Source organism: Chelonoidis abingdonii, chromosome 14, assembly GCF_003597395.2.
Source record: "Chelonoidis abingdonii isolate Lonesome George chromosome 14, CheloAbing_2.0, whole genome shotgun sequence".
Taxonomy (NCBI): domain Eukaryota; kingdom Metazoa; phylum Chordata; order Testudines; family Testudinidae; genus Chelonoidis; species Chelonoidis abingdonii.
In genome coordinates this window covers 34,716,723-34,731,041 of record NC_133782.1, presented here as the reverse complement: position 1 = coordinate 34,731,041, position 14,319 = coordinate 34,716,723, and the positions used below count along the sequence as shown (strand labels likewise).

The window sequence follows — 14,319 nt, the reverse complement described above, 5'->3', positions numbered from 1 at the left end:
ATGTATATGCTCTACACACCACCAAAAGAAGCGTGCAGTGAAGATGTACCATTAGAGTATTCAGGACTCTATATTCCACAGGAAGTTAGTGGCAAAGGAGCAGGATTACTGTTAAATTTAGCAGTGTTATAGAAAAACAAAAGAGGGACTATCAAACAATTCTTGCTAAGATTTTTATAGGAATTAATGACAGTTAGGTGGCCAAGGTCCATAACAGCTCAAGTTCTTGCTGAGGTTCTGGTTGAAGAAGCAGAGAACTGAGAGATCCAGGGTTTCATCACTGGCAAAGGGAAGGTGGGAGCTGGCCTTGTGAGGATAGGTTGGACAGGAAAAGGGGCTGGTAATTGTGGCTTTGAAAATAAGGACAAGAAATTTTTGTTGGATGTGGTGAAAGAGTAGGAGCAAATGGAAGTACCCTCAATTGATTTTAACTTCAGTAGGGGAGATATTCTACCACCCACACCCAGTCCACGTGTGATGCCATTTTCTTCAGTGAGTCAAAGGACAAAATGGGGATCAACTCAGTCTAAAAGAGAGACCACAGGAATTTCATTCATCCTCTTATCAAAGCAGCCAATTTGCCTCCAGCTTTCTTCAAGGCCTCTTTGACCTCCTTGTTTCTCAGGCTGTAGATGAGAGGATTGACCAAGGGTGTCAGGACGGTGTAGAAGACAGAGAACACTTTGCGCAGGTCTCCTGCAGTGCCAGCTTTTGGTGCCATGTAAATAATAATGAGTGATCCATAGAAAGTAGCAACTACAATGAGGTGAGAGGAGCAGGTGGAAAAGGCCTTTTGCCTCCCAGTGATGGACGGGATTCTCAGAATGGTGGCAATGATGCAAACATAGGACGTCAGGGTTAACAGGAGGGTAGGAAGTATAATTGCAAATGACAGGATTAGATCCACCAGTTCAATCAGGCTGGTGTCACTGCAGGAGAGTTTGAGCATCGGAGAGAAATCACAAAAAAAATGGTCAATTTTGTTGGGACCACAGAATGTTAACCCGACCATCATAAAAGTTATCACAGTGCTGCAAGAGAAGGCAATTATCCAAGAGCCAGACAATATCTGGATGCAAACCCTCCTGCTCATAAGTGCTGCATAATGCAAGGGATTGCATATTGCTAAGTAGCGGTCATAAGACATGAGTAATAAGAGTAAACACTCGGCAGTCACCATGAATACAAAGAAGGACAGTTGTGTGATGCAGCCGCTAAAGGAAATGGCTCTGTCCCCAGTCAGGAAACTGGTCAGCATCCTGGGCAGGATGGTGGAGATGTAGCAGGTCTCCAGGCAGGACAAGTTCCCCAGGAAGAAGTACATGGGGGTGTGAAGCTGCCGATCAGTCACAACTAGGGCCACAATGAGAATGTTCCCAGCCATGGTAACAATGTAGATCACTAGGAACAGCAAGAAGAGAGGGGTCTGCAGTCCTTGGAGATCTCCAAATTCCAATAGGATGAATTCTGTGATGGTCGTTTCATTTCTCCACTCTACATTTTCCATGTGGTTTCTCTAGAGGAAAATTTGGGAGAAGAAAAATAAATAAAATAAATAATAATCGTAAAACCCTCTTGCTAGTCATTCAACAATTCTCTAGTCCAGAGACAATATTTTTCTGATTTAAGCAGAGGAAAATAAGCCTCCACATTTCGCAGTTTCTTTTCTCATATTCCATTCAGCCATGTCAGAGTTGGATGCCCTTTCATTCATTTGGAGGATGTTGCTGAAGGAGAATGATGATGAAGGGATAGCAAAACCATACATGCTGTTGCATCAGAGAATAGTGATTAGCCAGGAAAAAGAATGGGAATATAAACAGAATGGTTTATTCAAGAAAAACAAAAGAAAAAAATATATCATTAAGTGTCAGAAAGCTTTGAATTTTCAGTGCCGTTGGAATTTGCCGGGGAATCCTGTATTTAAAAATCTTATGGACAGAGAAGCAGATGCCTTTTGAAATTGAGTCCATAATGTCTCACTTTTTTTTAACCCTTTTAGAACATGCAGGTGCAGAGATTTTAAAGGAGACTTCCAGAGGGGGTTACTGTATATCTGTAATTTATATAAATACCACTCAGATTTTTCTGTTTTGCAATCTCTGAGACAAATGATTTTATTTTATCACTGATTTGAGCTGCATTAAATTGAAAAAGTTGCATTAATGATATGATGATTTTCTCTGCTAGGCAGAGACCCACATCACCATATTGCAGCAGTCTGCTCATATTAATCAATAGTATGGCTGTCAATTAATTGCAGTTAACTCATGTGATTAACTCAAAAAAATTAAAAACGATTTAAAAATTAATTGAGATTAATCCCAGTTTTAATCGCACTGTTAAACAATCGAATACTGATTGAAATATTTTGGATGTTTTTCTAAATTTTCATATATATTGTATTCTGTATTGTAACTGAAATCAAAGTGTATATTATTTTTATTAGAAATATCTGCACTGTAAACATGATAAACAAAAGAAATAGTATTTTTCAGTTAACCTCATACAAGTACTGTGGTGCCATCTCTTTGACCTGAAAGTGCAACTTACAAATGTGGTTTTTTTGGGGCTCTGTTAATCTGTTTCTTCACTTCAGCAGGTGGGTATTGTAGTTGTAAGAACGCTTAATAGAGATCTTATAGGTGTTTGTCTCTGTCTGAAGGGTTGGAGCAAATATGATTGCATCATAGAGCTTGGCTGTAGACAATGGATCGTGTGGTGTGGTCTGGATGAAAGCTGGAGGCATGTAGGTAAGTATAAGGGTCCGTAGGTTTCCAATATNACACACACACACACACACACACACACACACACACACACACACACACATTAAGCCAAGGGAGTATTCTAGAGTTCCAGTGTGTGGATCAGCGCTGATAGACCAGTGGTGAAATTCCGACACAGATCTCAAACACTCCCCAAGGTTCACAGGTGTTTGAATCTATATTTCCAAATCAGATGAATTTCTAAGGTAGAGGAATAGATAACAGTGTGAAAAAATGTAACATAGAAACACAGAGGGTTGATGTATTTATTTTTTAAATCATTCTTATAATGGCATACACCAGTGTTGGGAGTGGTGTACAAATTTAGAGAGAGAGACAAATACAAATGGGAACTGCTAGCTTAGATCGATATATAGGTAAATTGATAGAAAGTTAGAGGGGGTGCATGGGGATAGATAGATAGATTAAATTATGACTATTATTGTACTCATCTTTCCATAACCCAAAGGATTATTTAGCTCAATGTTCAGACAGAAGGTTCATTTTAGAAACACTGAGCTGATGGTTCTTCCCAAAGCTTCTTTCACATCCTTGTTCCTCAGGCTGTAGATGAGGGGATTCAACATAGGGATGACCAGAGTATAAAACACAGACACCACTTTGCTCTGAGCTGGAGCAGATAGCGGACTGGGCTGGGTATACATAAAGGTAACAGTGCCATAAAATAAACTCACAGACATCATGTGGGAGGTGCAGGTGGAGAAGGCTCTGCGTCTGCCCTCAGCAGAGCGAATCTTGAGGATGGCGGAGATAATGTAGGCATAGGAGACGAGAATGACCATGGAAGTGCTCACGATGATGAGGCCGGATAAAGTGAACATCACCAGTTCATTGATGTCTGTGTTGGTGCATGAGAGGCTTAGCAGGGGTGGAATGTCACAGAAGAAGTGATCGATCTCATTGGACCCACAGAAGCACAGTGTAAAGGTAAAGACTGTTTGCACCATGGAATTTACACCACTGCAAACATAGGAACCCACCAGCAGCTGAACACAAACCTGCTTGGACATGGCAATGGGATACAGGAGTGGGTTGCAGATGGCAGTGTATCGATCATACGCCATGGCTGCCAGGATGAACGCCTCGGTAGCAGCAAAGAGACCGAAGAAGAAGAATTGGGTGGCACATCCAATGAAGGAAATGGTTTTGCTGCCTGCTAGGAAGCTCATCATGGCTTTGGGAGCGATGGTGGAGGAGTAGCATAGGTCTAAGAGTGAGAGATTCGTGAGGAAGAAGTACATGGGGGTGTGAAGGCGAGAGCTGACTCTAATGAGGAAGACCATAATGGTGTTTACCAGCACAGTTGTCATGTAAATCACCAGAAACACCAAAAAGGGAACTACATGAGGTGCCAGACCACTTCCAAACCCCAGTAGGATGAATTCCGTCAGTGCTGTGTGGTTTCTCTCTTTCTTTGTCTCCATTTCCTTGGGAAAAGTAATGAGATACGCATTAAAATAAAAATAAAATGCCTAAGGAGTATAAAACAGGCTACAAGCCCCATTTGTAGCTCACTTCTATTGAAAATGAATGCAAGTCTCCCCTTGCATTAGGTAAAAGTGGACTGAGCCCCAGGAAATGTCATTAAATTTCTTCTTAATAAATCTCCAGAAGTTCTTTCAGAAATTTTGACTTTTCTGCAGAGGAATGCCAATTTATTAACTTTCTCATATATCAATTATTTACAAGAGGGGAATTTTCCCATAGAGGTCAAGATTCTGCTACTCTTATCATGATCAGGGCCAGTGCAAGGAAGTTTCGAGCCCTAGGAGAAACTTCCACCTTGCACCCTCCCTCTGAGGCACACCCTGGCAGCAGCTCCCCAACCCCCACCCTCCAACCTGAGGCACCCCGCCCACTCCAGCTCACCCCTGATCCATACACAAGCATGAGCACCCCGAGCACGCCGTGGCTGCTTCACTTCTCCCACCTCCCAGGCTTGCAGCGCCTAAGCTGATTGGCACCGCAAGCCTGGGAGGCGAGAGAAGTGAAGCAGCCACAGCATGCTCGGGGAGGAGGTGGGGCAGGGGTGAGCTGGGGCAGGGAGTTCCCCTGCATGCTGCCCCCCCCACCACTTGCTGCAGGCAGCCCTTCCCATGCTCCCCTGCACCAGCTCCCTCCGCCTAAATGCCGGCGGCGACCAGGGCGGACGAAGATCCGGCCGCTGCGGTCACTGCCAAAGAAAATGGAGCCCCCCAAATTCCAGTGCCCTACGCGACCGCCTAGGTCGACTAAATGGTTGCACTGGCCCTGATCATGATCTTACTCACTGAGATCCATGGGTCTCCCTGTGGAGTGAAGAAATACTAGATATGAACTAGTGTGGTGAAATGTGGCCCTCAGTGCACACAGTCCTTTATTTTAAGGCTAGAAGGGAGCCAGACGAGGATTTAGTGTGCATCAAGCCCAAGAGTTTGTGACTGAATTAGAGCATAACTCTGTCTCTCTCAAAGTTAGGAAATGCCAGGATTAAATTTGCCCGTACAACTTTCATTCACCTCTCGGTACTTGCACATTATGATTAGATGTGGACTGACTGGATTTTTAGAGGTACTCCACAGCAAACACACACACTGATGAAAAAACATTTCCATCAATAACCATTACAATTTACAGACAGGCAAAGTCAGAAAAACGCTGCTTGAGAACCTGCTAGAGTTTGATTTAAGGATATATTTTTTTGTACACGTTGAAATGGGACACTCACAATTTGCATTTTAGTGGTTATAAAGCTTTAACTTTTCATATCTGAATGTGTTCTGTCATTACATACTGAGTGTCTAAGCTCCTTTCTTTGAGCCTCTATTATTTCACATAACTGTGAAAATTTAAAATTGATAACAATTGAAAAAAGGCTTATAAATAAACATTGATATTATTCAAAGAGATTATATTAAAATTGAATTTTCTGCCAGGGCTAATTGTGATAGAGTCTTTAACAATCTGATCACATATTATTATTTCAACAGTACCTCTCCCTCATCCAGTGCACAGGATGGATGGAGCTCACTTACTGGACCGTTATTCAATATTTTGTTTTGTCTTTATTGTTCAATGAGTGACCACAAGACTTGTTTACTGCACACAGTTCTAATCTTGCTCTGGAGAGAGAATTAATTCCCCCAGGGACTTTCCTGTAGTGCCCACCACTATAGTATCTGAGCGCTTCACAATCATCAGTGAATTTGTTTTCACAGCACTGGAGATGAGGGATTTTTCTTCTGCCCCAACCTCTCCCTGTCCCAGTCCTGACGTTTCCCCAAGTCTGGCTCTTTGTCTCATCCTATTCTCCTCATCAAGCCAGTCTAAATCCCCTCTCCTCAGGCTTCTCAGCCCAGTCCAGTCTCCTACCAAAACCAGTTTCGCTCAACCCTTTGTCTAAGTTCCCCTTTCCCACTAGCTCCCAGTCCCAGTCTCCCTCTCCAGGATCCTCATCCAATCTCACTATCTTCCCCCTGTCCCCCATCTCATTTCTTCTGCCTTTCTCTTTGCCCAGCCAATGCTGGTTCTGCCCTTTCACCCAGAATCCTCATTGGATTTCTCTATTCTGCCTCCTCCAGCCTGTTCTACTGGTTCTCAGCCCCAGTCTCCCTGCTCTGTTAGTCCCAGTATCTCCTCAGCTGCTCATATGATCTCGGTCTCCCCCACACCTACTGACTAGCAATATCCCCCCTTCCCTTCATGTCCTTCTCTGGCATCCACTCCTACTCTCTTTGCACATGTAGTCTCCCTCCCAACTCTCAGCACTAGTTTATTGCCCAGTTAGTCCCAATTTACCTCCCAGCTTCATGTTTCCTTTTCCAGTCTCCTCTCAATGCCAGCTTCCAGTTTTTCTCCTCTAACCTTAGTTAAAAAAATCCCCCTTGAACTCATCAGGAGACCTTTCTTTCTTGTTTTCACACAGAGCCTAACACAATGTGACCCTGAGCCTTGATTCCAGTGCTATAGTAAGTATTTCAATGAAAACTGAAAACTTTTGGTAGAGGAAAAACATTCAGAGCAGCTCTTGTAATAACAAACACAATAAAAAAATAGGCTTAGTGACACTTCAGGTTGTGTCAGGGCACTTCTCACCAACCGGGACCTAAAAGCATTGAAACCAGAATTGATAGAAAAATCTTCCGTATTCCTTGCTATCATCACATTACATACAACATTGTTAATAATTCATTCCGACATTCTATAAGTCTTTCAGATCGATCTCCAACAGAAGCCTGAAATCAATACATACCCCAGCTTCACTCAACTTGCAGAACCTTAATAGCGACCTCATGCTCTCTTCTCTCAATGGATTAGCACAGCTGCATATAACATAGNCTAGACTGATGCTGTGACATCTCCTCTTCACATTGTCATTTTCTAATTGCCTACATTTTCTCCAGAACCTGTCATGTACTTTTTCCCCCCTCAGTAAAGAAAACTAAAACAATACGTAGGATAGCTTTTCTTCATTCTACAAGGATTTGTAAAGGGAATACTGAATCCTTTGATATTTATATCCCCTGTAAAGGAAGACGTCATCTTCCTTTGATGCACCTACCATTGGATATATTAGTTAATGTGATGGGGGACTTAATTAAGAGAACATTTCGTTTGTTGGCAATATTAACTCTCAAGGCAATCAAACTTCTAACATTGGCTGAATTATTGAGGACTTACATGCTAGACTGAGAGACACTGTAGAAAATCAATCAATCAATCAATGTAACTAGCTAGCTAGCTATCCATCCCCACAAACATAAGGATCTTATATGGTTATCAGCTGATGGAATTATCCTTTATCTTGAGTTGTAGAGGCTGAAATGTTAGGGAAGTTAATGGACCACCACTGATGTACATCACTGGAGGATCTGGTCTAGGATGTAAGATCCAAACTCTCCCCAAATAAGGAAACTTTCCATTCGATATAGGTTATAGACTCATGGACTCATAGACTTTAATGCCAGAGGGGACCATCATGATCATCTAGTCTCACCTTCTGCACATTGCGGGCCACAGAACCTCACCTACTCACTCCTGAAACAGACCCCTAACCGCTGGCTTAGTTACTGACATCTGCAAATCATAGTTTAAAGATTTCAGGTTACAGAGAATCCTCCATTTGCTCTAGTTTAACCTGCAAGTGCCCTATGCTGCAGAGGATGGCGAAAAACCCCTCCTAGGGGGTCCTCCTTCAGGATAGCTCATCCTATCTCCTAGAATATCTCTTTGCTACACAGCCATTCCTACCTGCCACGAGACCCTGAAGGAAGATGTAGGTCATTTTTTCTCTAGGGGGAACGCTGAAGAGCAGCAAGAAAGTTTTGCTGCCTGGTGTCCTCCAGCCAGAGAGTCGGGGCCAGAGGGTGGAGAGGATTAAAGGCAGGAGCAGCAGCAGAGAGAGCTGCTGGACCAAGAGAGCTGGGGCAGGCTGATGTCTGGATAGCAGCCAAGGGGCTTACCCACCAGTATCTCCACACTGCAGATCTGAAGCACCCTCAGCAGAGGGGTGGAGGGCATTCATGTTGAGAAGAGTGATAGGCAGGCCTTTTGCCCAGTTTAAGCCAGACTGTCATGCAGTCAGCAGTTGGGACAATAATGGGTATGTCCTGTATTTGGGGATGTGTCAGTGGCCACCCTAAAGAGCGGGGGTTTTAAGGACTGCATACATTGGATGTAAGAAATGCATTTATGTTCCGGTTTTTTGGGGGGAAGCATTTGAACAAAGTTCTGGTAATAAACTGCCCCCAAGGAGAGGTAATATTTAAGCAAGAGAGCCTGTTGTGGAGTCAATGGGGACTATAAAGGAGGGAAACGGAGGCAGGTGCAGCTGTTCTGCCATGGCCTGCTGCTGGAGGGCACTACAGCTGTGATCGCCCTGTGACACAGGGGAAAATTTAAAATTTTGCCAATAAAAAAAAAATAAATTCTATCAGGAAAATATTTAAAAAAAATATTGGGTGGGCAGTTCCACTCAAATTGTTATATCTCATTTTTTTTAAAAAAATGTCCACGTTATTTTATTTCAAATAACATAACAATAAAAAAAACCACCATTTCCCTAGCACATTGACTTATGTAGTTCAAGCTCCTTTTGTCGCCTATGGGCTGAGTTCTCTGGATGACTACATCTCCCACAATGTAAAGTGGATCCAGCGGCTTGAATTGCACCATGCATCACAACTCTCATGCCCTATGGGAGATGTAGTCCAGCCAAGTATACTGGTGCCACCATTCTCCCTTAGGCCAGGTCTACACTACCACTTACTTCGGTACAACTTACATTCCTCAGGGGTGCGAATAAGCCACTCCACCCCAAGCGATGTAAGTTACACCGAACTAAGCGCCAATGTGAACAGTGCTATGCTGGCGTGGGAGCTTCTTGTGGAAGTGGGTTTACTATGCCGAGGGGTAACTAATGTGTGTGAGCTACTGTGAAATAAAAACACCTTGAAGACAAGGCACTGCAGTTTTATTGTGAGGTAAACTAGGCAAGGCAGCACTATGTGTAGCGTCAACTTCCAGCCATTGGATTGTGTTATATTTTTCTCTGCTAGATTGAAGAGCCCATTTTCAAATATTGGTTCCTCATATAGGTACTTATAGACTGTAATCAAGTCACCCCTTAACTTTCTCCTTATTAATGTAAATAGTCTTAAAGCTGAATTCTCCTCGGGTTTATACCAGTGTAACATGAGTCAGGCTGCTGAACTCGAAATGTGCAAGGAAACAGCCCAGTGGATTCAAGCCAGATGACAATCCTTAAAGTATAGGGGCCAGATCCCCAGCTGGTGTCAATCTGCCTTGCTCCATTAATGTCAGTGGATCCACTCCAGGCTATATTTGGCCTTCGGTTACCCTGCTGTAAAGCTGGGGTGTCTTGACTGTTCGCACTAGAGCTAATCAGGCCAGACTCTCCCATGCTTTGCAGATTGTGATGATTTACACTGGGATGAAATTGCTGCCAAATGGCCCCCAGTGCAAATAACAAGGCCTGATTTGGATGGGAAAGGTAGTTTAGTGAATTGGGCACTAGTTTTGGGTGCGGCATCTGTGGGTCCAATTTCCAGCCTTGCCCCATGTTCCTTTTGTCTGTGTGGGCAAATCACTGAAGCTGCTCCATCTCTCAGTTTTCCCCATCTGTACAATGGAGATAACAGCACTTGCCTACCTCCCAGGGATGTGTGAGGATCAGCTCTGTTACAGATTGTGAGGTGCTCAGATGTTACAATGATTGGGGCCATCCAATCATCCAACCTGGATAGCTCTTCCTTGCACCAGTTTCGGTGGAGTAACTCCCAACTTGAACCAACGCAGCTGAGCTCCCAGTCTGGCTGGAAGTATTTCAGCCTCACTATGCTAAGCTATATGCACCTACTCAGGATGCCACAGAAACCCAGGCATCGAGGAGTGATTTCTGAGTCACAGGTGGGAGAAAGACAATCAGGCACAATATTCCTAGAGCATAATTACTGCTGCAAAACACTAGGGATCTATTGGTATGACTCTGGATTTACATCACCATCTCAGAGTCCATTGTGACCTTGAACCCCTCTGCTTATCACACAATAGGTGTATTGATATCTGAGCAATGCAAGCTTCCCTTTACCAGCTGACTCCAGGGCTGGGCTGTATTTGTGGAGGCCTGTGTGCACAGACCTGCCAGCTCAGTTCACAGGGGGTCACCAAATTGCTGCCAGCCAGCAATGGCTTTTTCCCCCTCGCAGCCAGGGCTGGAATGGAAGCCATGCCCGAGGAAAGAACCCTTCTCTCCCCTATGATTCCCACCACTGCATGCGTGGGCCTGCTTCTACAGCCTCCTGCCTCTTGTGCCATGTCCCCTGTCCCTTGGCTCGTGCATGAAATGTCGGTGTAAACTGCGGCTGGGTCAGAACACTGGGGCCCCATTCTCCTCTCACTCATACTGTGGAGCTGCATTGTGGAATCACTCCTGATCTATAATTAGCTGAGAGAGAGCGGAACCAGCCACATTGACTCCAGTAGAGTCACTCCTGATTTACACCAGAGTGTGTGAGATCACAGGCTTAGGCCCTGCTTCTCCACTGAGTTTCTCCAGTTTTGCATCAGGGCAGTTTACATTAGCCAGGGATGTGGCCCTGTATAGCCACGCCTAGCACTGATGGAGCCATTGGTTAGCCCACTGCCCTCAAAGTTCTTAGCCTCTTTGGCTGCAGGAGGCCACACAGGAGCCATTGAGCATCTGAGGTGCCAGCCAGTTCTGGGATGGGTGTGTACCAAGAAGGACCAAGCCTGCATGCAGGAATCCCACCCAAATGCCCGGGCAGATGGGCCCCAGGGCCAGTTACATGAGGGTCCATCGCTCACACTTTATGAAAGGAGTAGACCCCAGTGCTTTCTGTCCACTGGAAGAGCTTTACTACAACCAATCACACTCAGATGGCAATTCTGCTGTCCAACTCAGACAAAGGAAAGTCCTTTTCCTTCAACGGGAGGCCTCAGGCAATTAACTGGGAGTGCCGCTAATGAGGCAACTGGGGGTTAGAGCCACAACTGGGAGTCGGAAGCTTCCCTTCTAGAGATTAGCACACTGCNTACATCTCCCACAATGTAAAGTGGATCCAGCGGCTTGAATTGCACCATGCATCACAACTCTCATGCCCTATGGGAGATGTAGTCCAGCCAAGTATACTGGTGCCACCATTCTCCCTTAGGCCAGGTCTACACTACCACTTACTTCGGTACAACTTACATACCTCAGGGGTGCGAATAAGCAGCCTCCCCCCCACAAGCATTGTAAGTTACACCGAACTAAGCACCAATGTGAACAGTGCTATGCTGGCGTGGGAGCTTCTTGTGGAAGTGGATTTATTATGCCAAGGGGTAACTAATCTGTGTGAGCTACTGTGAAATAAAAACACCGTGAAGACAAGGGACTGCAGTTTTATTGTGAGGAAAACTAGGCAAGGCAGCACTATATGTAGTGTCAACTTCGAGCCATTGGATTGTATTATATTTTTCTCTGCTAGATTGAAGAGCCCATTTTCAAATATTGGTTCCTCATGTAGGTACTTATAGACTTTAATCAAGTCACCCCTTAACTTTCTCTTTATTTATGTAAATAGTCTTAAAGCTGAATTCTCCTTGCATTTATACCAATGTAACATGAGTCAGGCTGCTGAACTCGAAATGTGCAAGGAAACAGCCCAGTGGATTCAAGCCAGATGACAATCCTTAAAGTATAGGGGCCAGATTCCGAGCTGGTGTCAATCTGCCTTGCTCCATTAGTGTCAGTGGATCCACTCCAGGCTATATTTGGCCTTCGGTTACCCTGCTGTAAAGCTGGGGTATCTTGACTGTTTGCACTAGAGCTAATCAGGACAGACTCTCCCATGCTTTGCAGATTGTGATGATTTACACTGGGACAAAGTGGCTGCCAAATGGGACCCAGTGCAAATAACAAGGCCTGATTTGGATGGGAAAGGTAGTTTAGTGGATTGGGCACTGGTTCAGGGTGCAACATCTGTGGGTCCAATTTCCAGCCTTTCCCCACGTTCCTTCTGTCTATGTGGGCAAATCACTGAAGTTGCTCCATCTCTCAGTTTTTCTCATCTGTACAATGGAGATAACAGCACTTACCTACCTCCCAGGGATGTGTGAGGATCAGCTCTGTTACAGATTGTGAGGTGCTCAGATGTTACAATGATTGGAGCCATCCAATCATCCAACCTGGACAGGTTATGCTCTTTCTTGCACCAGTTTCGGTGGAGTAACTCCCAACTTGAACCAATGCAGCTGAGCTCCCAGTCTGGCTGGAAGTATTTCAGCCTCACTTTTCTAAGCTATATGCACCTGTTCAAGATGCCACAGAGACTCAACCACTGAGGAATCTGAAGGCAGGATTCAGGCCCTGACTTCAGTGGAGCAATTTCTGAGTCACAGGTGGGAGAAAGATGATCAGGCACAATATCCCTAGAGCATAATCACTGCAGCAAAACACTAGGGATCTATTGGTATGACTCTGGATTTACACCACCATCTCAGAGTCCATTGTGACCTTGAACCCCTCTGCTTATCACACAATAGGTGTATTGATATCTGAGCAAGGCAAGCTTCCCTTTACCAGCTGACTCCAGGGCTGGGCTGTATTTGTGGAGCCCTGTGTGCACAGACCTGCCTGCTCAGTTCACAGGGGGTCACCAAATTGCTGCCAGCCAGCAATGGCTTTTTCCCCCTCGCAGCCAGGGCTGGAATGGAAGCCATGCCTGAGGAAAGAACCCTTCTCTCCCTTATGATTCCCACCGCTGCATGCATGGGCCTGCTTCTACAGCCTCCTGCCTCTTGTGCCATGTCCCCTGTCCCTTGGCTCGTGTATGAAATGTTGGCGTAAACTGCGGCCTGGTCAGAACAGTGGGGCCCCATTCTCCTCTCACTCATACTGTGGAGCTGCATTGTGGAATCACTCCTGATTTACAATGAGCTGAGAGAGAACAGAACCAGCCACATTGACTCCAGTAGAGTTACTCCTGATTTACACCAGAGTGTGTGAGATCACAGGCTTAGGTTCTGCTTCTCCACTGAGTTTCTCCAGCTTTGCGTCAGGGCAGTTTACATTAGCCAGGGATGTGGCCCTGTATAGCCACGCCTAGTACTGATGGAGCCATTGGTTAGCCCACTGCCCTCAAAGTTCTTAGCCCCTTTGGCTGCAAGAGGCCACACAGGGACCTTGAGCGTCTGAGGTGCCAACCAGTTCTGGAATGGGTGTGTACCATGAAGGACCAAGCCTGCATGCAGGAAACCCACACAAATGCTCGGGCAGATGGGCCCCAGGGCCAGTTACATGAGGGTCCATCGCTCACGCTTTATGAAAGGAGTAGACCCCAGTGATTTCTGTCCACTGGAAGAGCTTTACTAGAACCAATCACACTCAGACAGCAATTCTGCTGTCCAACTCAGACAAAGGAAAGTCGTTTTCCTTCAACGGGAGGCCTCAGGCAATTAACTGGGAGTGCCGCTAATGAGGCAGCTGGGGTTAGAGCCACAAATGGGAGTCGGAAGCTTCCCTTCTAGAGATTAGCATCCTGCCCACCCTCCTGCAGGCCCAAGGTTCTGGTTAACTCCCTCGGGGATGCTGGGCTAAGAACAAAGAACTCATTAAAACAGGCGGAAACTCCAACCCAGTGGGATCAATCAACAACGCAATTTGGAGCAAACTGCAGAATCCTGGGGGTACAGAGCAAAGTGTATGTGTGAGGGTAATGGTGCATGAGAAAGCCAACGGCAGAGACAAGCCTTGAGACTATGGATCATTAACTTAAAGAGCAAAGCCTTAAGTTGGATCCTGCTTGGATTTACACTTGCTTTACAATACACCCTGCTTGCCCCACTGATTGCGGTCACGTCTACACTGCAGCTGGGAGTTCCATCTCCTAGTGCAAACGTATCCTAAGATCCCTGTAGCTGGGTTGGAAACCCTTCCTGGTTACCGCACTGATTCTGATCCCTGATTTCCAGCACTCGCAGGCATTGTCTAAACTATGAGGGTGTTGCCAGCAGTTCTGCTGGTATAGCT

At 45.3% G+C, this 14,319-nt stretch overlaps 2 protein-coding genes across 2 annotated transcripts; both read right to left on the bottom strand.

The window, feature by feature from the left end:
* Nucleotides 1-553: 553 nt before the first annotated feature.
* Nucleotides 554-1,507, bottom strand: LOC116823675 (olfactory receptor 6B1-like). The gene has a single exon (XM_032778411.1). The coding sequence runs from the start codon at nucleotides 1,505-1,507 to the stop codon at nucleotides 554-556; it is 954 nt and encodes a 317-aa protein (XP_032634302.1).
* Nucleotides 1,508-3,268: 1,761 nt separating this feature from the next.
* Nucleotides 3,269-4,213, bottom strand: LOC116823672 (olfactory receptor OR9H1-like). The gene has a single exon (XM_032778408.1). It carries the CDS (start codon nucleotides 4,211-4,213, stop codon nucleotides 3,269-3,271), a length of 945 nt encoding a protein of 314 aa, XP_032634299.1.
* Between the last annotated feature and the right edge of the window lie 10,106 nt (nucleotides 4,214-14,319).

Coding starts and splice junctions, on each gene's coding strand:
- LOC116823675 (XM_032778411.1), bottom strand. CDS start 1,507: ATGGAAAATGTAGAGTGGAGAAATGAAACGACCATCACAGAATTCATC.
- LOC116823672 (XM_032778408.1), bottom strand. CDS start 4,213: ATGGAGACAAAGAAAGAGAGAAACCACACAGCACTGACGGAATTCATC.